Source organism: Somniosus microcephalus, chromosome 4 (assembly GCF_052327205.1).
Source record: "Somniosus microcephalus isolate GS21.2 chromosome 4, FLI_Smic_1.0, whole genome shotgun sequence".
Taxonomy (NCBI): domain Eukaryota; kingdom Metazoa; phylum Chordata; class Chondrichthyes; order Squaliformes; family Somniosidae; genus Somniosus; species Somniosus microcephalus.
In genome coordinates this window covers 276,803,848-276,829,262 of record NC_140990.1, presented here as the reverse complement: position 1 = coordinate 276,829,262, position 25,415 = coordinate 276,803,848, and the positions used below count along the sequence as shown (strand labels likewise).

At 45.0% G+C, this 25,415-nt stretch overlaps 1 protein-coding gene across 1 annotated transcript in view; it reads left to right on the top strand.

Moving 5' to 3' along the window:
• LOC147120482 (bile salt export pump-like) overlaps nucleotides 1–25,415 on the top strand; it is a 107,961-nt gene that overhangs the window by 71,420 nt on the left and 11,126 nt on the right. Inside the window, exons 19-25 of the mRNA XM_085986477.1 lie at nucleotides 918–1,038; nucleotides 4,287–4,451; nucleotides 4,542–4,646; nucleotides 5,200–5,361; nucleotides 15,530–15,733; nucleotides 15,825–16,066; nucleotides 16,159–16,315. Of these exons, the coding sequence (XP_085842603.1) occupies nucleotides 918–1,038; nucleotides 4,287–4,451; nucleotides 4,542–4,646; nucleotides 5,200–5,361; nucleotides 15,530–15,733; nucleotides 15,825–16,066; nucleotides 16,159–16,315 (1,156 nt within the window). The remainder of the gene's footprint in view (nucleotides 1–917; nucleotides 1,039–4,286; nucleotides 4,452–4,541; nucleotides 4,647–5,199; nucleotides 5,362–15,529; nucleotides 15,734–15,824; nucleotides 16,067–16,158; nucleotides 16,316–25,415) is intronic.

Here is a 25,415-nt window from a genome sequence, read left to right as displayed (position 1 = left end):
GGGAGCCTTTCTGCCATTGTCCGGGCACAAGATGGGTCTTCTCTCCTGGACAGCATCAATCAGCACCCTCAGTGCATGGTCTGAGAAGCGCTGGGCTCTTTCACGGGCCATCTCCATCTGTTCTGGCGCTATTTTGTCCCACCAGCACTGTTGAGGCCTAGCAGCAGGGCTCCAGTGTGCAGGGCGTGGCAGCAGTCAAAGTTGACCCTTCCCCCTTTAAGAGCAGGCCGGCGTCAGGGTGTCTGCTGTCAAGCAACACATGACGGCACCTGCGCTGCGCCCGGCATCGGCGTTATCAGGCCGCAGCGCCGGTTTAGCGCCGGAACCGAGCATTGCAACGCCGGTTTCAGCGCTCGCCAAAACTCTTGGCCAAATCCACTGAATTTCGGCGCGGTTGCCTGCAGTTTCCGGCGGGCGCTAAATTTACCGAACGCCCGACTTTAGCGCCCCAAAACTGTGCAAACTGAATTTCTAGGCCATAAAGCCTTCTGGAGTGCCTTTGTCTGGGCTATTACCTACTTTAAATTAAATGGCTGTTTAGCTAGTAAAGCAGCATTCTAATGCATCCAAGCTTCACTAAAGTGCATAAGGTTGTGTGTTCCTTTAACTCCCATTTAATGACTGCCTGTGCATCAAGAATAATTTCACCCAGGTGCATATTTTTGTTTAACTCTAGTGCACATTTGTACCTAACTGGTCTTTAAGTTGCTTTAGTTTATCATGATAGGCAGCTTAATTTGATTAAATTCTTCAAATAATTCTAAATTTTAATAAAGCTAAAGGGCAATGATAATAAGCACCAATGAACCAATCTTTTCCTTCCTTAATACTTTTCAAATGAACAAACTGAACGTTTTGTTATTTTAAGATGCATATTGAAAAATGTAACTGTACTGGAAACCACTACATATTTGCAGATCCTCAATTCGTCAGCGTTCCAGGTCTCAGGTATCAAACCTACTTTCCGACTTGCCTTTGCCTGAAGACATTTCTTCAGTTGTCCGTCGTCCCTCTGGATATCATGATGATGAAGAGAAGGTTGGAAATTCCATTGGTTTAATGTCAAATCCATTGTTGAATACCTGGCTTTAGATTTATTATTGTGTACAGAAGAAAAGTCACTTGTGACATTAAGTTGACAAGAACAGAAATCTCCAGTCTCCAAGGGTAGAATTGTGCTGGTAATGAGCAGAGTTCACAGTGACTTCCTCAGAATCCAGCAAGTTGATCCATTCCTTTCTGTCATACCTTATTCTCAAAGAAAGCGATACATTTTTTATTTTCCAGTATAATCTTTTGTGAAAAGGTAAGGTATTAGCCACTATTTTTATCCTCAAACTTTCACAACAAAAATGCAGTCTTTAAAACAAGTGCTAACTTCATTCCTTTCAGTTCTGGTGTATTAGGTTTCATAGCAGACTGAGAATAACAGGAACCCTGTGGTGCATTAATAAACAGCAAAATAAACTCTGCAGTCCCTTTGGAGCAATCACATTTATAATTGAACTCTAAAGTGTTTTGTATAGGAAGCCTGCTTTCTCACTAAAGTTGGGAATTTAACTAATATCTCATTTTGAGTAGAAATGCCGTGAGAATCAGGGAATAGCAGGTAAATTTATTCTTCACATCATATGGATATCTCTGCAAAATATCAGATCCAGCGAAACTGGTTTGAGAATCGGTAACAAATATAAAAACCAATGAAGCATTATTACGTTACTGGGCTAAGTGGGATGCATCTCAGAACCTCAAGGAAATGACTAAAAACATAGGCAAGGCACTATTGCATATTTTCAGGAGTTCCACGAATCAGAGGTGGGCATTTTATCATCAATTTGCAAATTTAAAATGTGAATTTGCAATGTTAAAATCCAATAGTTGAAGTGCCAGAAGCATAAGTAACTTGGGTTACAGTTCCTAAACACTGCGAAGTGGGACAGCAATAGAGGTGAGCAAGGACCACAGTGCAAAGTGGCTCAGAACAAGCACTATTTCTGAAGTGTGCCACTTTGCATTGTGGAAGCATTGGTCTGTGCTTGCGAGAATGGGATGTTTGCAGCACCGTCTGGAACCCTCCCACTACTCGCACTACTGTAGTGTTTTTGGCCGTTTCTTTGTGTCGCCTAGTCTTCTTCAACACGCGCTCTCATTGGCTTTCAGCCTCCTTTAGCAGCCCCTTTCCTCCTCCCATTAATTCGCAGGGCTGCTTCAGCGGCCATGTTCTCCATACCCTGCAGTCACTTCCCCCCTCCTCCTCCCACCTACCTGACCAGAAGAGAGAGAGAGAGGAAAGTTGTAAAGAGAAATGGAAGAGGGAAAGAAAAGTAGATGAGAGAGAGAGAAGCAGGAGGAGGTGGAACGAACTAAAAAAGGACAGAGGGAGGAACCAGAAAAAGAGAAAGAATGAATCGAGAAAGGATAGAAAGGATAGGATACTAAAGGAGAAAATAGAAAAAACATCTAGAAGCCAAAAATATAATAATGAATAGTCAACATGGATTTCAAAAGGGAAAGTCTTGCTTGACCAAACTCATTGAATTCTTTGAATAGGTAACAGAGAGAGTGGACATGGGTAATGTAGTAGATGTAATATATCTAGATTTCAAAAACACCTTTGATAAGGTTATACCTATCAGGAAAGGTCTCTTTTCTCTTAAAAAGAGAAGGCTGAGGGGTGACCTAATAGAGATCTTTAAAATTATGAAACGTTTTGATAGCGTAGACATAGAGAGAATGTTTCCACTTCTGGGAAAGAGAAAAACTAGAGGCCATCAGTGTAAGATAGTCACCAAGAAATCAAATAAGGAATACAGAAGAAACTTCAGAATTGTATAGATGCATTTAAGGGGAAGCTAGATAAGCTTATGAGGGAGAAGGGAATAAAGGGTTATACTGATAGAGTTAGATGAGGAAGGATGGGAAGTGGCTTGAGTGGAGCATAAACGCCAGCATGGACTGATTGGGCCAAATGGTTTGTTTCTGTGCCATATATTCTATGTAAGAACTAGCCTGTTCTCAACAAGAATGTTGGAAATGCTTCCGAAGACACTACTTCTGTGTAAGAAAGTTAACCAAAAAAAAGGGAAAGAAATGAGAAACACACATATAGAAAGCAAAATATAGAAGGGAAGAAGAAAGAAAATCAGAAGGGAAGGAAGAGAGACCGCTGTTTGGGCATGAGAAGTTGGTCCCCTAAATTGGACCTATCTTCCGCCCAGAAAACGAATGCAATGAGGTCCAATTTTACCCCCCTGATGCCTTGAGTTTTTAAAGGAAATGAATGGCAGATGGGCAGAAGATGAGAAATGGGCAAAGCACTGACTGGAGAGCAGTGATGTGTGGAGCTCTTCAAGTTCTGCCCATATTATAGTTCTATGCTATATACACCTTTTATTAATGAGATAGAGGAACACTTCCCAAGTAATAGTATCACATTTGCAGGTGACTACATTTGTGGTACTACCACTGAGGTTCCCTGGTTTCAAGGTCAGCTGGAAAATGATACGACCCGAAAAGATCATTTAACCTCCAAGCTTCTGCAGGATATTTTCTCAAAATTTGGTCCTCCATTCTAGGCTACTATTGACAACGTCTTGGCCTGGGCATCCTAGGTATTTCCAGATTCTAAGCTTCAGTGAATGCAAGGCATGGAGACCAGTCCAAATAATTTGCCTTGGAGTTTCAAATTAAATATCACCATTCATAATTCAGATTTGATTTTTGCTAGATTTTGCATTTTGGTCCCAGAAACAGCCACTTATAGCTTGGCCCAATGCAGCCTAATGGGTACTCCTTCCTTCATATATTCTTGATGCAATGGGATTTATAAACTTTGGTTGATTCAGAATGGTTCTGTTTATTTTTGCTTAGATTTCCTATCTTATGTTGGTACTGGTCATTTGCAAGTTGTTTTAATATAATGGTTTCTTCTTTTTGTTGCTCTGGTTTGCATGGTCTAAACATTATTTGGACTGTTATGCGAATCTTTAAATAAAAAATAAAAAGTCGTCAACTTTTATCAATTAGTTTCAACTGTCCTTCACTCAAAATTGAAGGACACCTAAGAATCAATGACAAATCAGTATTCAGATGAGGTTTGATTGAATTCACTATCATGTTCAGCTAATTTATATTGTTTTATTATTGCCAGCAGAGTACTCCCTTACTTTATCACATCATAAAATTTGATTGTATTCTTTTCTAATAGCTGCCATCTAATAAATTGTCTATAAATTCAATCTGGATGAATTTACTTATAGTCTAAAAGAGATTTATTTTACAATAAGGTTGTGAAGGTTGAAGAGGACGACAATATTGAGCCTGCACCAGTGACTAGAATTCTGAAATACAATGCTGCTGAATGGCCATATATGTTGTTTGGTTCACTTGGTGCTGCTGTTAATGGTGGAGTCAATCCAATCTATGCACTGTTGTTCAGTCAGATTCTTGGGGTAAGAAGCTTTTTTTTCCACTTTACTATTAGTTAATTTGGATAACATAATCCAGACTTAAGGTAACAATTGTTTCCTTCATTTCCCCAGACATTTGCTCTACAAAATGAAAAAGAAAAAAGAAATCAGATCAATTCAATATGCTTATTTTTTGTTATTGTTGGAATTGTATCGTTGTTCACACAGTTCCTACAGGTATAAACATATTTATTTTCAACAAAATATTGTGTAGCCTTCCTTTTTGATTCTAGATTCTTCTTGGTGATTTTATTGTTCTCATTAACCTTTTTTCCTTTGTGGCATCACTATCTCCAAATACACTCTCAGGTCGGGTGTAGAATGGGCTAGATGCAAGGAGAAGTTCTCTCTCCTCTGCCCCAACAATGTATCTTAACTCTAAACACAAAAGAACTTCCACTACTGCATGAGATTTCTATTTCCCACATCCACCATCCATGTGACATCTCTGAGCCAATTACTATTGAACAGCCAATTACTATTGAATTTTAGGCAATTTTATATTTTCAACTCTTTCCAAAGGAATGTAACCTAATGTGTCCAAATTAACATTAGTTAAGACTTTTACATATTGCACAGGTGATTTGCATCCTCTTCAAACCCAGGCCCCAGATGTGAAGGGATAGGCTTCCACTATGCCATCCAAGCTTCCCTTATTTTTAATTTGATTCTACACTGCAATTTTATTCTGTATCTTGTCAAAAATAGGCTTTATCTTTTTTTCTACTAGGGTTATTTTTTTGCCAAATCTGGTGAATTGCTGACACGGAAGCTGCGGAAGTTAGGTTTCCAAGCAATGTTAGGACAAGAAATTAGCTGGTTTGATGATCACAAGAACAGCCCTGGGACATTAACAACAAGACTTGCTACAGATGCATCACAGGTTCAAGGGGTAAGCTATGGTAATTAATATCAATAACATTTTAAAAATACAAATTGTTTCACATTGAGCCGTGATGAAGCCCAAAACATTAAACGGCCTACCACATGAATATTAAACTGTGATGAAATATTCCATTCATCACTGCCTGTGACTGTGGTCAGTTTCAGTTTCATTTCCCTTCCCCCAGTTCCGTTTCCTCACCATTGTATTGTATATTGGAATGTGTTGTGTGTAGGGCTCCGCCCATACCTGGCCCCTATGTAAGCAAGCTCAGTCTGGCCTCATATCCAGTACTGCAGCCCTCCGGATGGAAGATACCTCTCTCCACTACGTGTTACCTTCTAAGTTAATAAAAGCCTTGTTTTGTTTCACTAACATCGAGTCTCGGAATTATTGAGGCACATCAATTTTATTAACTTATTTTTCAACACAATGGATCAACTCCTGAAACCCGAACGTTTGGATTTGGATCAGCATGCTCCAGACGCATCAGCATGCTTCGGACACTGGTTTATGTGTATGGAATTCTTCCTGGACAATTCCGCAGCCGTCAAAGACGCTACGGACGCTGCGAGTATGAAACTCGGAATTCTGCGGAATTGGGTAAGCCACCGGGTTTACCCCCTCATCCAAGACGCCGACACGTACCTGGCCGCCTGCGACATCTTAAAGGCGCATTACCAGCAGCCTACGAATGAGGTGTATGCTAGGCATCTGCTCGCTACTCGCGCACAGCGACCTGGGGAATCGGTGGAGGAGTTCCTAGGCACCCTGAAAATGCTTGGCAAAGACTGCAAGTGCCGAGATGTAAAAGCCGCAGTGTACACTGATGAGCTTGTTCGCGATGCCTTTATCACAGGCCTCAGCTCCACTTACATCCGACAAAGACTGCTGGAAAAAACGGGATTGGACCTGAAACAGGCTGCGGACACCGCGCGATCCCTGGATGTGGCCCAGAGAAACTCGGACGCCTACTCTTCAGCCCGCGCCGTCCACGCCGCCACGTGTGCACCAAGGGCACCGCCATCTTGGAAGGCATCTTCCCCGCCCGGTAGCCCGACACCGTCGGGGCCCCGCTCTCCCCCCAGAAGCCCTACGACAGCCGCGACGTGTCGGGGACCCAACTGCTACTTCTGCGGGCAGCCAAAGCACACCAGAAACCTGTGCCCGGCGAAAGGCACCACCTGCTTTAAGTGCAGTAAGAAGGGGCACTTCGGGAAGGTGTGCAGAGGGAACCCCGCCGGAAAACCAACCGCTGGAAAACCCGCCACCGCCACGTGCGCGCCGTGGGAGCGGCCATCTTGGATGCCATCTTGCCCGACCTCGTGGGGTCCGCCATCTTATGAGCAGACAGCGTAGACGCCATCTTGTCTCGATCAGGACCCTACAGTGGCATCGGTCACAGTGGACCAGACCAGGCCGCACCCGCTATCCAAATCAATGGTGGACATCGAGGTAAACGGGTGCAGGGTTAAATGTTTAATTGACAGTGGAAGCACGGAGAGTTTTATCCACCCTGAACTGGCACAACAACTCTCCCTAAAGGTGGTCCCTACTCAGGGTACCATCTCTATGGCTGATAAAACCCAGACATCGACCATTCTGGGTTACTGCACGGTACAATTGTCCGTTAACGGAACTGTATATGATAATTTTAAAGTATTAATCATGAAGAATCTATGTGCGAGCGTGATCTTGGGCCTGGATTTCCAGTGCAACCACCAAAGCATCACGCTCAAGTACGGTGGGTCCCAGCCGCCCCTCACAGTGTGCGGTCTGGCTACCCTGAAGGTAAAGCCGCCTTCGCTATTCGCGAACCTTACCCTAACTGCAGGCCAATAGCGACCAAAAGCAGGAGGTACAGCTGGGAGGACAGGCGGTTTATCGCGACCGAGGTAGACAGGCTCCTGAAAGAGCGCATTATTGAACGCAGCAACAGCCCGTGGCGCGCCCAAGTGGTAGTGGTGAGGGGTAGCGAGAAGAAACGGATGGTGATCGACTATAGCCAAACGATCAACAGGTACACCCAATTAGACGCCTACCCGCTACCCCGCATATCAGAAATGGTGAACCAAATCGCCCAATACCGGGTGTTCTCCACCATCGACCTTAAGTCAGCGTACCACCAGCTCCCTATCAGACCAGAGGACCGCCCGTACACCGCCTTCGAGGCGAACGGACGCCTCTACCAATTCCTCAGAGTCCCCTTTGGGGTGACGAATGGGGTCTCGGTCTTCCAGAGGGAGATGGACCGCATGGTCGATGACCACCACTTGCAGGCAACCTTCCCCTACCTCGACAACGTCACCATCTGCGGTCACAACCAGCAGGATCACGACTCAAACCTCGAGAGGTTCCTGGAAACCGCACAAAAACTCAACCTCACCTACAACGAGGACAAGTGCGTTTTCAACACCACGCGCCTCTGCATACTAGGCAGCGTGGTGGAGAATGGGGAAATCGGACCAGACCCCGACCGATTGCGCCCCCTACGGGAGCTGCCCCTGCCCAACACTCCCAAAGCCCTGAAAAGGTGCCTGGGGTTATTTTCTTATTATTCCCAATGGGTCCCCAACTACTCCGACAAAGCCCGCCCCCTCTTGAAAGCATCCTCTTTTCCGCTCTCTGCTGAGGCCCACGTCGCCTTCAAAAGCATTAAGCAGGATATTGAGCGGGCCACGCTACAGGCAGCGGACGAGAACACTCCATTTCAAGTGGAAAGTGATGCGTCTGACTTCGCCTTGGCGGCCACCCTCAACCAGACGGGGTGGCCCGTAGCTTTCTTCTCGAGGACCCTCCAAGGGCCCGAGATCAGACACTCCTCCGTGGAAAAGGAGGCCCAAGCCATCGTGGAGGCAGTGCGCCACTGGCGCCACTACCTAGCCGGCAAACGCTTCACCCTACTTACCGACCAGCGGTCGGTAGCGTTTATGTTCAATAATAAACAGAGGGGGAAGATCAAAAATGATAAGATTCTTAGGTGGCGGATCGAGCTCTCCACCTTCGAGTATGACATCATTTACTGGCCAGGGGCCCTTAACGAATCCCCTGACGCCCTCTCACGAGGGATGTGTGCCAGCGCCACCGGGGATCGGCTACAGACCCTCCACAACGACCTCTGCCACCCAGGGGTCACGCGGCTGTTCCACTTCATAAAGTCCCGTAACTTACCCTACTCGATTGAGGAAGTTCGGCCTCTGACCAGGAACTGCCGCACTTGCGCTGAGTGCAAGCCTCGGTTCTACCGCCCAGATAGAGCCCACTTAATCAAAGCTACACGGCCCTTTGAGCGGCTCAGCTTAGATTTCAAGGGCCCCCTCCCGTCCGTCGACCGCAATGTTTACTTCCTGAACATTGTGGACGAATACTCCCGGTTCCCATTCGCCTTCCCCTGCCCAGACATGACCAGCGCCACGGTCATTAAATGCCTCAACAGCCTGTTCTGCCTGTTCGGTATGCCGAGCTACATCCATACGGATAGGGGGGCGTCCTTCATGAGTGAAGAGCTATGCCAGTACATGCTGTCCAGGGGGATCGCCACGAGCCGTACCACCAGCTACAACCCCCGGGGTAACGGCCAAGTGGAGCGAGAGAACGGGACCGTATGGAAAGCAGTCACTCTCGCTCTAAGGACCTAGGGCCTCCCTATCTCCCGCTGGCAGGAAGTCCTCTCGGATGTGCTCCATTCGATACGGTCGCTATTGTGTACTGCCACTAATGCCACGCCTCATGAACGAATGTTTGTCTTTCCCCGGAAATCCACCTCAGGCGTATCCATGCCGTCATGGCTCTCCACCCCAGGTCCGGTATTCGTGCGAAGGCATGTGAGGGGCCACAAGACGGACCCTCTCGTGGAGCCAGTGTACCTACTCCACGCCAACCCCCAATACGCATATGTCCGGCACGCCGACGGAAGGGAGGACACCGTGTCCATAAAAGACGTCGCCCCAGCCGGTAACGACAACAACCACGGCGATAGCAGCGACAACGATCGCAGCAACTCTTACCCACCCACTACTCTTTCACCACCCCCGGAAGAACATCGACCAACGGCACCCCCACCAACTACCCCTTCAACAACCCTGGCGGCACCCCCGGCAGAGACCCAGGAGGCTACCGGGGACACCCAGCCGACACCCGCGGCACCGCAACAGCCACGTCGGTCACAGAGGACTATCAAACCCCCGAACAGACTAAATCTATAGAAGGGGTGAATGTGATGAAATATTCCATTCATCACTGCCTGTGACTGTGGTCGGTTTCAGTTTCATTTCCCTTCCCCCAGTTCCGTTTCCTCACCATTGTATTGTATATTGGAATGTGTTGTGTGTAGGGCTCCGCCCATACCTGGCCCCTATGTAAGCAAGCTCAGTCTGGCCTCACATCCAGTACTGCAGCCCTCCGGATGGAAGGTACCTCTCTCCACTACGTGTTACCTTCTAAGTTAATAAAAGCCTTGTTTTGTTTCGCTAACATCGAGTCTCGGAATTATTGAGGCACATCATAAACTGTTCAATGAAGTTGAATATCCTGAAATAGAAAATGCTACTCTATGGAAAAACACCAGGGCCGATTTTGACTTCAGGCACCTGTCACCCTGCCACCTGTCCATTCTTGCCAGCGTGAGGCCATGTCCACTTGATGCCCAGCTTCATTAACATGCCACCAGGGTCATAGGATCCTGATTTGCATCCTGTTTTAAAAAGCCGGGCACGCCAGCTGCCCATCTCAGGAACCTACCCAAGTTGGCAATGGTCGGAATATCAGCATAAACGGGGCAGCAAGTGACCTCATGCCATTTTTGGGCTGCTACTACCCTGTTTACGCTGGGCAGAGGGAATTAAAATCAGCCATGCTATCTCTTAGTTGACTCATGGGGCAGCATTGGTGCCAAAAAGTGAAGAAATTAGGCAAGTTTATTTGGTTCCCAAGTAATAAAGAATTGTGTGGCAGTCAGCTTGTATGAAACAGACATACCAAGTAGCCTTTGTTTTGTGGGTGAAGCCCAAATTTAAAGATAAAATCCTACTTATCTATGCCATTATTTGAAGAAACTCAGCAGGCCAGGCAGCATCCGTGGAGAGAGAAACGCCTGGCCTGCTGAGTTTTTCCAGCGTTTTCTGTTGTTATTTCAGATTTCCAGCATCCGCAGTATTTTGCTATTCCATTATTTGAAGATCCAGTTTCTTATTCACAATAGTCCATGCTGCCTAGATCTCTGTGTTAAACTTAGCGTATCTCCTCTCTGGATAATTTCTAGTTCATGCCAGTGGAGCCTGTGTAGAGGCGAGAATTGAGAATTCTATGAGGCTACTGTCAATGTGAAACCTTGTCCACCAGAAGCACAACTCAGAAATTCAGGCGTACGCTGCCCATGCATTTCCGATATATTTAATGGTTGGAATCATGGGCAGTGTATTGCTAGTTCCCGGTAGCACTGCCAGTGGGAAAGATTTCTCCTGGCAGTGCAGACTCATAAAATTACACCCTTAGTGGCAGAATATGACTTAAAGTGTGGAGAGGGGACAGGATTCAATTATTGTGGAATGGAGCACAAAAAGAGATTTGGAACTACATCAGGAAAATATATATGAAGACATTTGTACATTTATACATGTCCAAAAGTTCTGAGTGAGCCTGAAACCCAACTTCCAAATAACTTGTAACTTAAATGCAACTTGCAAAACTTGTTAGCTTAGAAATTACAGTTGGCATTAAGCTTAATGCCTGCAATATTGATCATTACTGAGCAGTAAATACAGGAGGGTCGTTCTCACCATTTTCTGACATGTCAAAATGTTGTTGAGGGAAAGTTTGTTCTGTGTGCTACAGTGCTGAAGTAATTAACCTTGTGATTGCTGGCATAGTTAAGTGGAAAGTACATCATATCTCAATGGTAACACATCACGTGTGTGGTGCATTACCAATCCTTACACTTAATTTGTGTTGCTGCAAAGGCTGCAGCCTATTTACCTGAAGGTTGGTAGAAAGCAGAGCTGCTCTATACTTCAGCTGAAATCTCCACATTTTTAACATACTATGGGCTAGAAATTCAGTAGGCTTTGTGCCCAGTTTTCGCCCAAAGAGGGCTTTTGCGCCACTTGCTGAGCTTTCGCCGATATTCAGCGCTGCGGTAATGGCGACGTTAGCCAGTAGCGCTGCGCCGCCACCGATGACGTCATCGGTGTGCGCAGTGCCCCGCTACCGCCCCGCTACCGGCCCGACCGCCATATTGAGTTGCGGCCGCCTCTTCCGCAGCGGCCGCAAACAGCGATCAGAAAACGGGGCCATACTGTAGCGTTAGTGGGGCGAGTTAAGGCGGATGTGCGGCCGGCTGCTTTTTCGGCGGCCGCCTGCCCGCACCTCCTTCCCCGGCCTCCTCCAACCCCCCCCCCACTCCGCGGCATTGCTGGCTGTTTTCCGGGAGCCCGACACTTCTCCGTGGTGCCGGGCTCATTTGCCGGCACTAGCGAGCGGCAATCTCGCTGTTGCAGGCACCTCCCCCTTAAGAGAGGGAGGAAGGCCTGCAGTACCGCAGCCTGCCGCTCCGCAGCGGGTGGCGCTGCAGCACCTAGCGCGCCGATATTCAGTTTCAGCGCCCCAAGCGGGGGCGCCGAAACCCTTGAATAGCGGCCGGCTTCGACGTGGGGCGCTGAAACTGAATTTCCGGCGGGCGCAAGTGGCTCCGCGTGCAGCGGTAACTTCTGGGCGCAAGCGAGCTGGCGGGCCCAAACTGAATTTCTAAGCCTATGTGTATTCAATTCAGTGCTCCACTAGCATTGCAACTGGCAGCGCAAGAGCAGAAAAGGGGTGTCCATGATATCAGGTGACATGCAAAGAAACCATCTGATCAACAATACAGCAGGTCTAAAATAATGGAAAAGATGTGTCTAAGTAGTCTGAGATTTAACTGTGCAGTGGTGTCAGAGCTGTAACATCTCCTTCAGGGAAACCTTCAGACAATGGGCAACATCTGGACAGCACTGCCAGTGGTCAAAGTTGCCATGACACCCATTTATTATGCAGCATCCGTCTTTAAAGGGCTAGCACTTGGGACAAATTCGAGCTGCTTTTATCCTGCAGCCCTAGTCTTGGGAATGCAGCCATATTGCACTGCTTACTGCATTCACCAGTAAGTAGGACAGCCAGTTTTCCTGAAAACTGGCTACGTCATGGGCTCGTTACTTCACGTATGCGTGGACTTGCCATAACAGGTTGGCCAGTGTGCATGTGCGAATTGCTGACATTATGACATTGCATCATGACATCATTCCCAGTAAAAGTGCTGCCATCACCAGAACAGTGTGCTTTATTGCCCCAGGAAGAATGGTGGCAGCTGGGAAAACTAATTAGAAAAAAAAGGCCCTCTGGATGAGATCTGCACTTTGGGATCTGGCAATTAATGAGCAATATAAAAGAAATTTCTGTCAGTTTGATGTCCATGGATACATTATTCAGCAAGGGTAATACCTTATTCACTTTTACCACAGCAGCAACGTGATAGGCAACACAATTCTACGGCTAGCATTCCCAGAACACAAGATATCATCGATTGCACCAATGTTGCCATTTGGACCCTTGTGCAAGAGTCAAATAAACAGGACTACTATGCAAATAGAAGTAGTCCCACACCACCCTGTGTGTTCTGACAATTTTCAAATTATGTCACTTAAGTGTCATTTAAAAAAAATCAGCTGTCATCCGTTAGTGCTACAGGGATCCAAAGGGCAGTCCTTTTTTGTCATATTGTCACAAACTTTACATTTAGCATGTCAACAAGGTTCAACTTCCAGATTTCCCAACCAATTCTGCTCTCTCTGTAATTCATTGGTTGTGAAATACTTTGGGATGTCTGGAGGACATGAAAGGCACTTTGTAAATGCTTTAAAAAGTTAATTTTTCTTTCTGTCCCTTTCACTGGTGGGAATTGTGCACACTTATATATTAATGATCTAGATGAAGGGACCGAGTGTAATGTATCCAAGTTTGCTGATGATACAAAGCTAGGTGGGACAGTAAGCTGTGAGGAAAACACATAGCTGGATTTTACCAGCACTGAGGAGGCAGGTCTGGAGGCGAGACGACTGGGAAAATCCCAAAAAATGGGAGCAGGTCCCAAACCTGCTCCCAACCCGCCTCCAACAAATCTTCCCAGGAGTCGGGTCCCCGATTTGCACAGGGACCCGACTCCTAGCAGCGGGAAGAGGATTATAGCCACTTAACTGCCTGTTAACAGGTAGTTAACAGGCAGCTAAGAGGCGTTTTCCAATTTTTTGACTGCTGCTGCGGGCTTCCCGATGTCGGGAAACCCCGCCAGGGTAAGTGAGGTGTGCTGTGGGTCTGTTGTTATGTTGGTGTTTGGATGACAGCTGCAGAAGTGGTGTGAAGCATGCAATCAGACACAGGTTAGTATCAGAGCTAAGGAAAAGTTGTGAAAGTAATTTTTAATGTGGTTAGATGTTTCTGCAGGTGACAAGCTGTGACGTGTTTGTGTAGGCTCATCTCATCGGGAGAAGTGACAGATGGCTTCTGCAATCTCAGCTGCAGCTGCCATCTGATTTATCCTAAGGAAAGAGTAATTGGAGAGCCTGGATTCAAGGGCTCACCTTTGGACAGTGATTGTCAGTGTTTACTAGCACCTCAATGCTGTCAAACACTGTCAAATCATGTGTCAAACAAGTGTGGTGCATATGCCTTTAAGAAAACCGGCAGATGAAGCATCATCAACTGACGTCATCTGACACAGGCTTTCCCTTAATAGGCCGGCAAGCCCGCAGGGTGGGCTTAACAAGGCCAATCAGGGCAAAATAGCGTCTGTTCATCAGGCGTCACTGGGGGTGGGACTAGAACCCAGAAGGCAGCAGTCCCGCCCCCAACGCATCTCCGTGAGTAAAATCCAGCCCAAAGAGTCTGCAAAGGGATATAGATAAACTAAGTGAGTGGGCAGTAAGGTGGCAAATGGAGTATAATGTAAGTAAATGTGAGGTTATTCACTTTGGTAGGAAGAATAGAAAAACAGAATATTTTTTAAATGGTGAGAAACTTTCAAATGTTGGTGTTCAGAGAGATTTGGGTGTCCTCATGCAAGAAACACAGAAAGCTAGCATGCAGGTACAGCAAGCAATAAGGAAGGCAAATGGCATGTTGGCCTTTATTGCAAGGGGGTTGGAGTATAAGAGTAAGGAAGTCTTGCTACAATTGTACAGGGCCTTGGCGAGACTACACCTGGAGTACTGTGCACAGTTTTGGTCTCCTTATCTAAGGAAGGATATACTTGCCTTGGAGGTGGTGCAATGAAGGTTCACTAGATTGATTCGTGGGATGAGAGGGCAGTCCTATGATGAGAGATTGTGTAGAATGGGCCTATACTCTCTGGAGTTTAGAAGAATGAAAGGTGATCTCATTGAAATATACAAGATCCTGAAGGGGATTGACAGGGTAGATGCTGAGAGGTTGTTTCCCCTGACTGGAGTGTCTAGAAGTAGGGGGCACAGTCTCAGGATAAGGGGTAGGCCATTTAAGACAGAGATGAGGAGGAATTTCTTCACTCAGAGGGTTGTGAATCTTTGGAATTCTCTGCCCCAGAGGGCTGTGAATGCTGAGTCTTTGAGTATATTCAAGGCTGAGATAGATATATTTTTGTACTCTAGGGGAATCAAGGGATATGGAGATCGGGCGGGAAAGTGGAGTTGAGGTCGATGATCAGCTATGATCTTATTGAATGGCAGAGCAGGCTTGAAGGACCGCATGGCCTACTCCTGCTCTTATTTCTTATGTTCTTATGGCTGTTCAATCAGTAGTCTACAATTAATATCAGCTAGGTCCACAAAGCTGCAATGGTTTGGGATGTTGCATAAGATCCCTGGAAATCGCATACTTGTGGATTACAGATGCTCAGCACAAATCTGAGCTGTGCGTACACTGCATTATTTTTAATGATCATATATGCTGCAGAATCTATGAACTGTTTTTAAGTTGTCAATAGTGGCTTTATAGTTTTTGGAAAGCCATTTGGTATGTGATAAATATCAAATCTGTTTGGAGAATTTCGTTCTACAGTAATGCTATAATAAGGGTGAGTTTTTTTTCAGTTTGAACAATAACGATAATGTAAGTGAAATGGTGTTTAGTGGGTGCAATTTCTAAAACTGCTTTTCTATTGTTTCTCTTCCCTCAGGCTACAGGATCTCAGATTGGAATGATAGTGAATTCTCTCACCAACATAGGAGTGTCCTTGATCATCGCTTTCTACTTTAGCTGGAAACTAACTTTGGTTATACTCTGTTTTCTACCCTTTCTGGCACTGTCTGGCGCTCTGCAAGCTAAAATGTTAACAGGATTTGCAAATCAGGATAAACAAGCCCTTGAAGTTGCTGGCCGGGTATATTTCAAATTATTATCTTACTTGCCGGATAAGATTTTGTCTTATTCCAATAAACAAACTCTCATTTCAACATTCTCTTACTCTTTAGATTTCCAGTGAAGCCCTGAGTAACATCCGAACTATAGCTGGTTTAGCAAAGGAGAAAATGTTTGTGCAATTGTACGAGACACAGCTAAAAGACCCTTACAAAGCTGCAATTAAAAAAGCTAATGTTTATGGTTTGTGTTTTGGTTTTTCCCAATCCATAATCTTCTTGGCCAATGCTGCATCATATAGATTTGGTGGTTATTTGGTTGTTGCTGAGAGCCTTCATTTCAGCATAGTATTCAGGTATGGTCACTCTATATATAGTAAAAATGCTATATCACATGTAATACACAATGTTTAATAGTTTTAAAATCAGTAATGTTACTTTATTTCAGAGTGATTGCTGCCATAGTAACAAGTGGTACAGCACTGGGAAGAGCCTCATCATACACCCCAGACTACGCAAAAGCTAAGATAGCTGCTGCACGCTTCTTCCAATTGATCGACCGTGTTCCTAAAATAAATATCTACAACGATGATGGAGCAAAATGGGTATCGTATCAATTTTTCATCAATAGGGAGCTAGGCTTTAGTTTCAGAATAATGCTGCATTTAGTGTTAATAAGCCTCATATACCTCCTTTAAAGATATTAATGGCCCGTAATTTCCGATAGAAGGCTTCCTGCATGTGGATGCCTCTTATCGGGAAAAAAATCTACACCCTCACCTGAGGGCTCCCGAGGTGCGGCCATTTCCGATCCTGGTCCTCTCCACAGTCGAAATGTGCAGGGCCTGTTAAGTCTGTGTGTTCCAATTATTGTTAATAAGAATCACTGCACACAGACCACAAGAATAAATTCAACAGGTCTTTACTAGTCGAAGGTCAGGCTGAACTGCCCAATAAATCATTACACAGCACTTATATACCGGTGTGGTCACCACCGGTATTACAGTATACAGCAGCCAAGATAAAGTAGAGCATCTCTTAAAATAGTTCTCTTAAAGGTGGAACGGTTACATACACCACAATCCTCCCTTTTTAGCTTAACAGTATATATTCCCCATTAAACATAACATAATAACATATATACACAACTTCATGTAAAAACAGTTCACAGATTCAGTCTCTGAGGAGGCCTCCTGATCCGAGACGGATAACGCCTTTCAGGGGTCTCTGGTTCTCATTGCTGGGGTGACTCATCTAGTTGATCCCCTATGGATAGGACATCATCATCAGGTATATTCACTTCTGAGGTAGATGCTTCAGGTTCACTAACTTCCTCCACGGTTGTCTCTGTCGTAACCATGGGCTCGACCCTTGTTCTCGATCCCACCAGTTGGTCAGCATGACGTCGCATTACATTTTCACCAACATCTACCGTGTACATCAGGGGTCCTTGTCTGGCCCGAATTGTTCCAGATTGCCATTTCTCGTTTTTATAGTCCCTGGCTAACACCGGTTGTCCTATTTCAAAACTCCGAGTGGGCTTGTTATTGATATGCTGGAACTGTTTGTTTTCGACTTCCCTCCGCACATTTGGTTTTAACAAGTCCAACCTGGACCGCAACCTCCTGTTATAGAACATCATGGCAGGACTTTGGTTTGTTGTTGCATGGGTGGCGTTTCGATATGCCAGTAGGAAATTGTCCACCTTGTGTTGCAGTGGAATCTGATCTTCGCTCATGGCCTTTATTGCCTTTTTGAACGTCTGTACAAACCTCTCGGCCAGCCCATTCGTAGCTGGATGATATGGGGCAGAGGTATAATGTTTCACCCCATTCTTCTTCAGGAATTTCTGGAATTCCTCTGACACGAACTGTGGTCCGTTGTCTGAACATATTTGCTCTGGCAATCCATTTCTTGCAAATATCGTTCTTAGCACCGCGATCGTCTTCTCCGAGGTAGTGGTAGTCATTTTAATCACTTCTAGCCATTTAGAATGTGCGTCCACCGCAATTAAAAACATGGAATCCATGAATGGACCAGCAAAGTCAATATGTACACGTTGCCATGGGGTTGAAGGCCATTCCCATGGATGCAGCGGTGCAATTGGAGGTGCATTTTGGACTTTTTGGCACCCTGAGCAGCTTTTCGTCAGATCCTCTATCTGTTGGTCGATACCCGGCCACCACACATAAGTCCTAGCAAGGCTTTTCATCTTGACTCCCCCCAGATGACCTTCATGTAGTTCTTTTAGAACTCTCTCTCTTAACTTAGGAGGGATAATCACCCTTGTTCCATACATCAATGTTCCCTGACAGATGGACAGCTGTTCTCGTCTTGCTGAGAATGCTGGTAACAGTGGATCACCATGGGCTGGCCATCCCTTTACTGTCAATTCGTAGACCCGGGACAGTGTCGGGTCATTCCTAGTCTCCCTTTCAATATTTGCATTGGTGACAGGTAAACATTCGATGATGGTCGAGTGAAATAACTCCACCGGGTCAACCGTCGGTGCCTCCTCCTCAGTAGGTAGTGGCAGGCGCGACAGCCCATCAGCATTACCATGCTGCTTTGTACCTTTGAATTCTATCTGATATTGATGTGCCCCTAGGAAAAGGGACCATCTCTGGAGCCTCTGTGCTGTCATCACCGAAACACCCTTCTTAGGGTTAAAAATGGATACCAACGGCTGGTGGTCTGTCAGCAGTGTAAACTTCTGGCCCTGCAGGTAATGATTAAACTTCTTTACTCCCCACACAAGGCTGAGAGCCTCCCTATCTATCTGAGCATAGTTGCGCTCAGCGGAGGTCAATGATCTGGATGCAAATGCGACTGGCCTTTCCAAGCCATTTGGCAACTTGTGTGAGAGTACTGCTCCAATACCATAAGGAGAAGCATCACAAGCTAAACGAATAGGTAGCGTTGGGTTGAAGTGAGCCAACACTTCCTCTGAGGTGATCAATGCCTTGCTTTTGCGAAAGGCCTTCTTACAGTCCTCGCTCCACTTCCATGGTACTTCTTTCTGCAAAAGGGCATTCAGCGGGTGCAGCACCGTGGATAGATTTGGCAGAAACTTATGGTAATAGTTAATCAACCCTAGGAACGACCTCAACTGGGATACATTTTCCGGAGCGGGAGCCTTCACAACAGCTTCGATCTTGTCAGGTGACTTGTGCAGCCCCTCCTGGTCAATGACATGACCACAGTACGAGATCCGTTTCTGAAAGAACTCACATTTCTGGCGATTAACTCGAAGTCCATATTCCTTCAATCTGGTGAGCACCAGTTTCAAATTTGCAAGGTGTTCCTCATCGTCATCTCCTGTAATCAGGATATCGTCCAAGTAACATTGAGTGCTTGGAATTCCCTGTAATACCTGCTCCATGGCCCTCTGCCAAATTGCTGGAGCCGAAGCCACTCCAAAAACCAGTCTATTATATCAATACAAGCCTCTGTGCGTGTTGATTGTGAGATACTGGCGCGACTCTTCCTCAACTTCCATCTGTAAGTACGCTTGTGCCAGGTCTATCTTGGTGAAGTGTTTCCCGCCAGACAATGAAGCAAAGATATCCTCAATCCGCGGAAGCGGATATTGCACCATGTGAAGCATCGGATTAACCGTGATCTTGAAGTCTCCACAGATGCGGACCTTCCCCGGTTCCCCTGGCTTGTTACTCGATGAACGCTTCATGACGGGAACAATGGGCGTGGCCCACTCATTCCAGTCCACCTTAGACAGTACTCCTGAACGTTCTAGCCCTTCCAGCTCAGCTTCCACAGCAGGTCGTATAGCATAAGGTACCGGTCTGGCTTTGAAAAATTTTGGGTTTGCATGTTCTGCAATCTTGATTTTTGCCGTAATTCCTCTCAGTGTTCCCAGTCCCTGTTGGAACACCTCTTTAGCCTCATCCAATATTCTGGACAATCGTTCAGGTTTGACATCTTTTTTTCCAGAATCTACCGTTATTGCTTTTAGGGAGTGCCAGTCCATATTTATTTTCCTGATCCACTCCCGTCCCAGAAGTGGTGGACCACCCTCAGGTAGTACATATAAGTCCATTCCTTGGTGTTCTTTTCCCTTGTGTACCACCTTGACTTTTATCTTTCCGATGGGGTATACTCTTTGCCCCGTGTATGTCTGCAATACTATCTCCGTATCCCGTAGGGGAATATGTGTGAATAACCTTTTGTAATCTTGCTTATTCATGACCGTCAACACCGATCCGGTGTCCAATTCCATCTTCACTTGGACTCCTGCTATCTGAAGTGTGACCCAGATAGTTTGTAGGTCAGCTTCCTTACTCACATTGTGAATTCTCAGACTACCCAGTTCCTTGCTGTTGGAGTCTGAATCCGAATTCTGTTCATCCGAACTCTTCTCAGCCACCTTATGTACCTTTCTGCACTTTTCCTGTGGTGACTTTTTGTTGCTGGTCTTCTTTCCTGACCGGCATACTTTAGCTATGTGACCAAGCTTGCCACATTTTCTACATTCCTGATTTTTAAACCAGCATTGGTTCTGATCGTGTGTTGTCTTTCCACAACGATAACATTTCGCTGTACCCAAAGCCATTTGATCTACGCTGAGTACCGCTGCCTTCAGCTGCATTTCCGCAGTGCCTCTCGCTGCGGCTTCGTGCGATGCTGCAATAGTGACAGCCTTATCAAGTGTAAGATCATTCTCTTCAAGCAGCCGCTTTTGTGTTCCTTCTTTCGACAATCCACACACGAATTTGTCTCTCAGTGCCTCTGTCAGTCTTTCCCCAAACTGACAGTATTTCGTTAGCTTACGCGTTCAATTAAATACTCCGCGTTGCTTTCCTCTTTCAGTTGCGTTCTCGCATAAAATTTAAATCGTTCCGCTAACATCAGCGGTGTGGGGTTCAAATGATTTCTCAGGACAGCAACAATATTAGCGAAAGCCTGATCCGCCGGTTTAGCTGGTGATAGAAGATGCTTCAATAGCCCGTATGTCTTCGCACCCATTGAGTTTAGTAAGGTTAGTGCTTTATCTTCATCTGATATTTTATTTGCCTTACAATAAATCTCTATGCGTTCTACATACGTGGCCCAATCTTCAACATCGGGATTGAAATCGTTGATGTTACCACGCTTAGGCATCCTCGCAATCACCGTGATAGAAGGGATGATCACTGCCTGTTGCTGATGGAAGGCTTCGTGTCAGGATTCTTCCTTGCTCTTCAGACCCGAGTCTTTTCTCAGCAGGATGATGAGGGCGGATGCCTCTTCTCGACGCCCGTTAAACTGCCTTGGATATATCTCTGCCGCAGGGTAAGATCGTCATCGTCGCCACTGTTAAGTCTGTGTGTTCTAATTATTGTTAATAAGAATCACTGCACACAGACCACAAGAATAAATTCAACAGGTCTTTACTAGTCGAAGGTCAGGCTGAACTGCCCAATAAATCATTACACAGCACTTATATACCGGTGTGGTCACCACCGGTATTACAGTATACAGCAGCCAAGATAAAGTAGAGCATCTCTTAAAATAGTTCTCTTAAAGGTGGAACGGTTACATACACCACAGGGCCCACATATCCCAGGGGCGCATGCAGTTCGCAAGCATCCCTGGGATCATGTGGGCCAGGCGAGCCAATGAAAGAAGGGAATCCCCCTTCATACTTTTGACAGATGGACCTGTCAAAAGTATGAATGGGGATCACTGAAAAAAGACACTAAAACATTAAATAAATTGTAAAAAACCATCACATTTTTTAATGAGTTAAAATTACATTAAATTAAATATTTTAAACAAAAATTTTATTTTTTGTTAAAAATAATGGCCCAGAGATTCGGGTCCCAATGTGTGAGTACACACTGGGTACTCATGTGTAGGCCCAACAAAAGTGCTGGTTTCATGCATGCACTGCGCATGCGCAGGAAACCGGCACTTCCATTCCCCTGAAAGAAGGGGTTGACAGGTGGAACGCGTGCGCCGGAGAGGCAGTGCGTGCGCATCGAACTTACGTTTTTTTTGCAGGTTGCTCCGGGAGGGTAAGTCTCCAACAGTTACACTTTTAAAAAGCAGGCACAAGGCCTGCTTTTAACAAGGTAAGTGGTGAATTAATTAAAATTAAAACATTTTTTCCACAGGTTTATTATTTTTAAATACTTTAAAGAAAGGTAAGTTTATTTTTAGCCCCGTTAGACAATGTAATTAATTTTTTCAAAAATTTAAATTATTGTTTACAATAGTTATTTCATGTAATTTATAGTTATTTTAAAAATGTGATTTAAAAAAAGATATATTTTTAGTTTTAGTGATGTTTTGGGGCTTATAGTATTTATAGGTTTGACAGCTCTTCCTGTCAAACTTATGAATGAAGCATTCCCTGCTACCATTGGATCTCCATGGCCCACGTGATCCCAGGGGATGCATCGAACTAACTGCGCCCCTGAGATACGCAAGCACTGCGCGCCGGCAGTTGGAGGAGGCCCAGGATCGGAATCTCATGCGGGCCCACAGCTCAACGGCCGGCGTGCTAGGTAAGTGCAAGTCGGGGGCTTGCAAGCGCGGGAAGCCCCCAACCTGAATTTCTGGGCCAATTAGTTTTTTACGGGGCTAAAAATAAACTTACCTTTTTAAAAAGTTATAAATGAGTGAAATTTTTTTTTTTTTTAACTTTTTTAAACTCTTATACCAGGCGTAAGAATTTTAAGGGATTTCAGCGGGCAGAGGTTCTGCAGAAAGCGGAACGCTCCACCCGCAGAGACCCTTCTCCAGGGCAGGCGTGCAATCTGTCAAAAGGATTCTTGACAAATCGGAATTGCTGGTTTTCAACGCATGCGCTTCGCATGCCTGAAACTGACATTTCCGATGTCCCTATGGGTGTGTACACAGCGCGTACACACCCGTAGGCATCGGAAAATACGGGCCAATAGTTCTAACAGTTAACATATCAGGATGATACCAGAACTGTGAGGTTATACCTATTAGGAAAGATTGAACAATGCTGGGAAGGCCAAGGGGTGACCTAATGCTTTTTAAATTTATGAAGGGGTTCAATGTGGTAGACATAGGGGCCATAAATATAAGAAAGCCACTAATAAATCCAATAAGAAATTCAGGATAAACTTCTTTACTCAGAGAGTGGTTAGAATGTGGAACTTGTTACCTCAGGGAGCAGTTGAGGCAAATAGTATAGATGCATTTAAGGGGAATTTAGATAAGTCCATGAGGGAGAAAGCAATAGAAGGGTATGCTGACTGGGTTAGATGAAGAGAGATGGGAGGAGGCTCATGTGGAGCACAGCACCAGCATGGACCAATTGGGCCAAAGGGCCTGTTTCTATGCTGTAAATTCTATGTAAATTCTAAGTAATTTGGTGGGTAATCAATAAAACAGAAATTGAAGCCAACCCTTTTTTAAAAAACTGGTTTACCATTTTAAGTAGTGATTTATGAAATTACCAATTCTAAACAAAGTAACACAGACTGGAGTTGGTTACAGGATGGTAACACTGTCACGGAGCTCTTGAGAGCTGAGGAGTTTTAATATGCTCATCAGAACCCTGACGTTGTGTTAAAGCCCATAGCTTACTGAATCCAATGTTTTTAAAGACTTGTGTCATTTGATAGCAGGCACGACAGAGTTCATAATAAACGTTTTCAGTTATGTTTTATTGCATGATAAAAAAAAGAAAACTATAGTAAATGTTTCTTCTTACTGTTAGCATTCATTTCTTTCACCCATTTTCAAAACTCTGCTGTTGAGAACCTTCAATAAAAGAATCAACAGACATGCAGACTGCTTCGGAAGAAAGTTGGCTGATCTGTCTTAAACTAGAAATAGATTCACTTCTAGCAATGAACTGATTGAGAATTCAGTATAGTTAACAGATTGAATCATTAGTGGGGAGCTTTTCGACTTCCACCCGAAACAAGTGCAAATGCAGCAGAGCGACTGTGCCACCTGCCCGAGGTTGGTGTCCGATGGCCCAAACCATTTTCAGGTTGTGACCTCATTTGAATGTAACTAGTTAGCTGCGGGCGTCAAAAGGACGTTCATCAGTTGCAGGAGGGTGAAATAGGCCGGCTCCTATGTTGAGCCAGCTGGCAGGCCAGGCCTGGAAGCAGGTGGGAGCCGAACTCTGCTCCTGCTGGCTCCACAGAATCCCCCGGAGAAGAAATTCTGGGACTTTTGTGGAGCAGCCACCAATGGTCCCTTTAAGGACTGCTGGTTAGGCGACTCACCGACTAATTTGAATTTAAATCACTTGATTTGACTGTTCACCCCTCCCTACCCACCACAACACAACAGCAAAAAAAAAGACAAATATTGTATAAAATTATCCCTCCCCCACCTGCATAATATGGAGGAAAACATGAATTGAACTGTGATTCATTAGCATGGCACTTTCCCTGGATCAAAATACATTGATAAAACACTCAAACCTCAATGTCACACTTTATGACTTTACACTGCAGTTAACCTTATATCCTGTAATTTTTTAAATTACTGATTAGTTTTGGAATTCTGCAATGAAAAGCAGCTGCCAATCTTAGTTGCTCATATTGGATTAATGACTCGCATTTAGCAATAGACCTTTATCAAACCAAAATAATGGCTTAATTCCATTTAGATAGAATATTGAATTTTGGCAATTCTATTGGTTGGGAGCAGGATTAATCTGCAGTAACAAGTTTCATTCCTACAAGTTAAATAGCACATTGCAATAGTCCCTTCACTATCTATCTGCAGGTCAGAAAGAATGTTCCAGGTAATTTATAGAATATCATCATTTGGTGACAAAAGTTATTGGTAATCTCTCAAAAGCAACAAATGGCTGCTCCCAGTAAAGTGAAATTATAAGTAAAATTAATTGGGCCTGAGACTTTGAATGCTTGTCTGACATCCAGTCTTGGATGAGCAGTTTCCTCCAGGGAAGGCCAAAGTCAAAATCCTCCACATTACATCCCTCCACCCACTCGAACTGTCTGTTCCTCTGACTCTTGCCTATTGTGCACTTCCCCCAGCTATGCCTTCAGCTGCTTTGACCCCATGCTCTGCAAGTTCCTTCACCTCTCCTCTTTTAAGACCTTCTTAAAACCTATTTTTTGACCAAGCTATTGGTTACCCCTCCTAATCGCACCTTCTTTGCTCAGTGTCCTTTTTTTAAAATTAATGCCTTTGACGTACCTTGGAATTATTTTCTACATTAAAGGTGTGATATAAATGAAAGTTGTTGTTGCTGAGTGTTCCTTTAATAACAATCTGAGCTTGGTACTATTGCGAACACCTTATTTGTGAAATAACTTGCTTACATTATTATCTCAGGCACAAAGAAGGTGAGAGTAGCCCAATTTCCCAGAAGTGTCCTAAAACAGGAGCTTGGCCCCTCATTAGCCTGTTTTAGGTGATCACCAGGGATGCCTCAAAAATTGTCTGACCCAATATGGGGTTGAATCTATATCCAGTGCTCTTGGGGCATGGGAGACAGCGCCATGCAATTAGTGCTTTAGGCCCCCATTCTGTGCCTATGTTTTAAATTCTGTGGAAGCTGGACCACCTTGTTAAGCGTGAAAGACATATATTTGATACCCATTATTCAGGGAATAGATGAAAGAACTGTTACATTCTGAGCTGCTACCAGATGCTTTTTCAAGTCTAACACAAAAAAAAACTCCCATAGGCAAGCACCATGACTTCCTATCAAGCATAACCGTGTATGTAAAGTAATCTGAG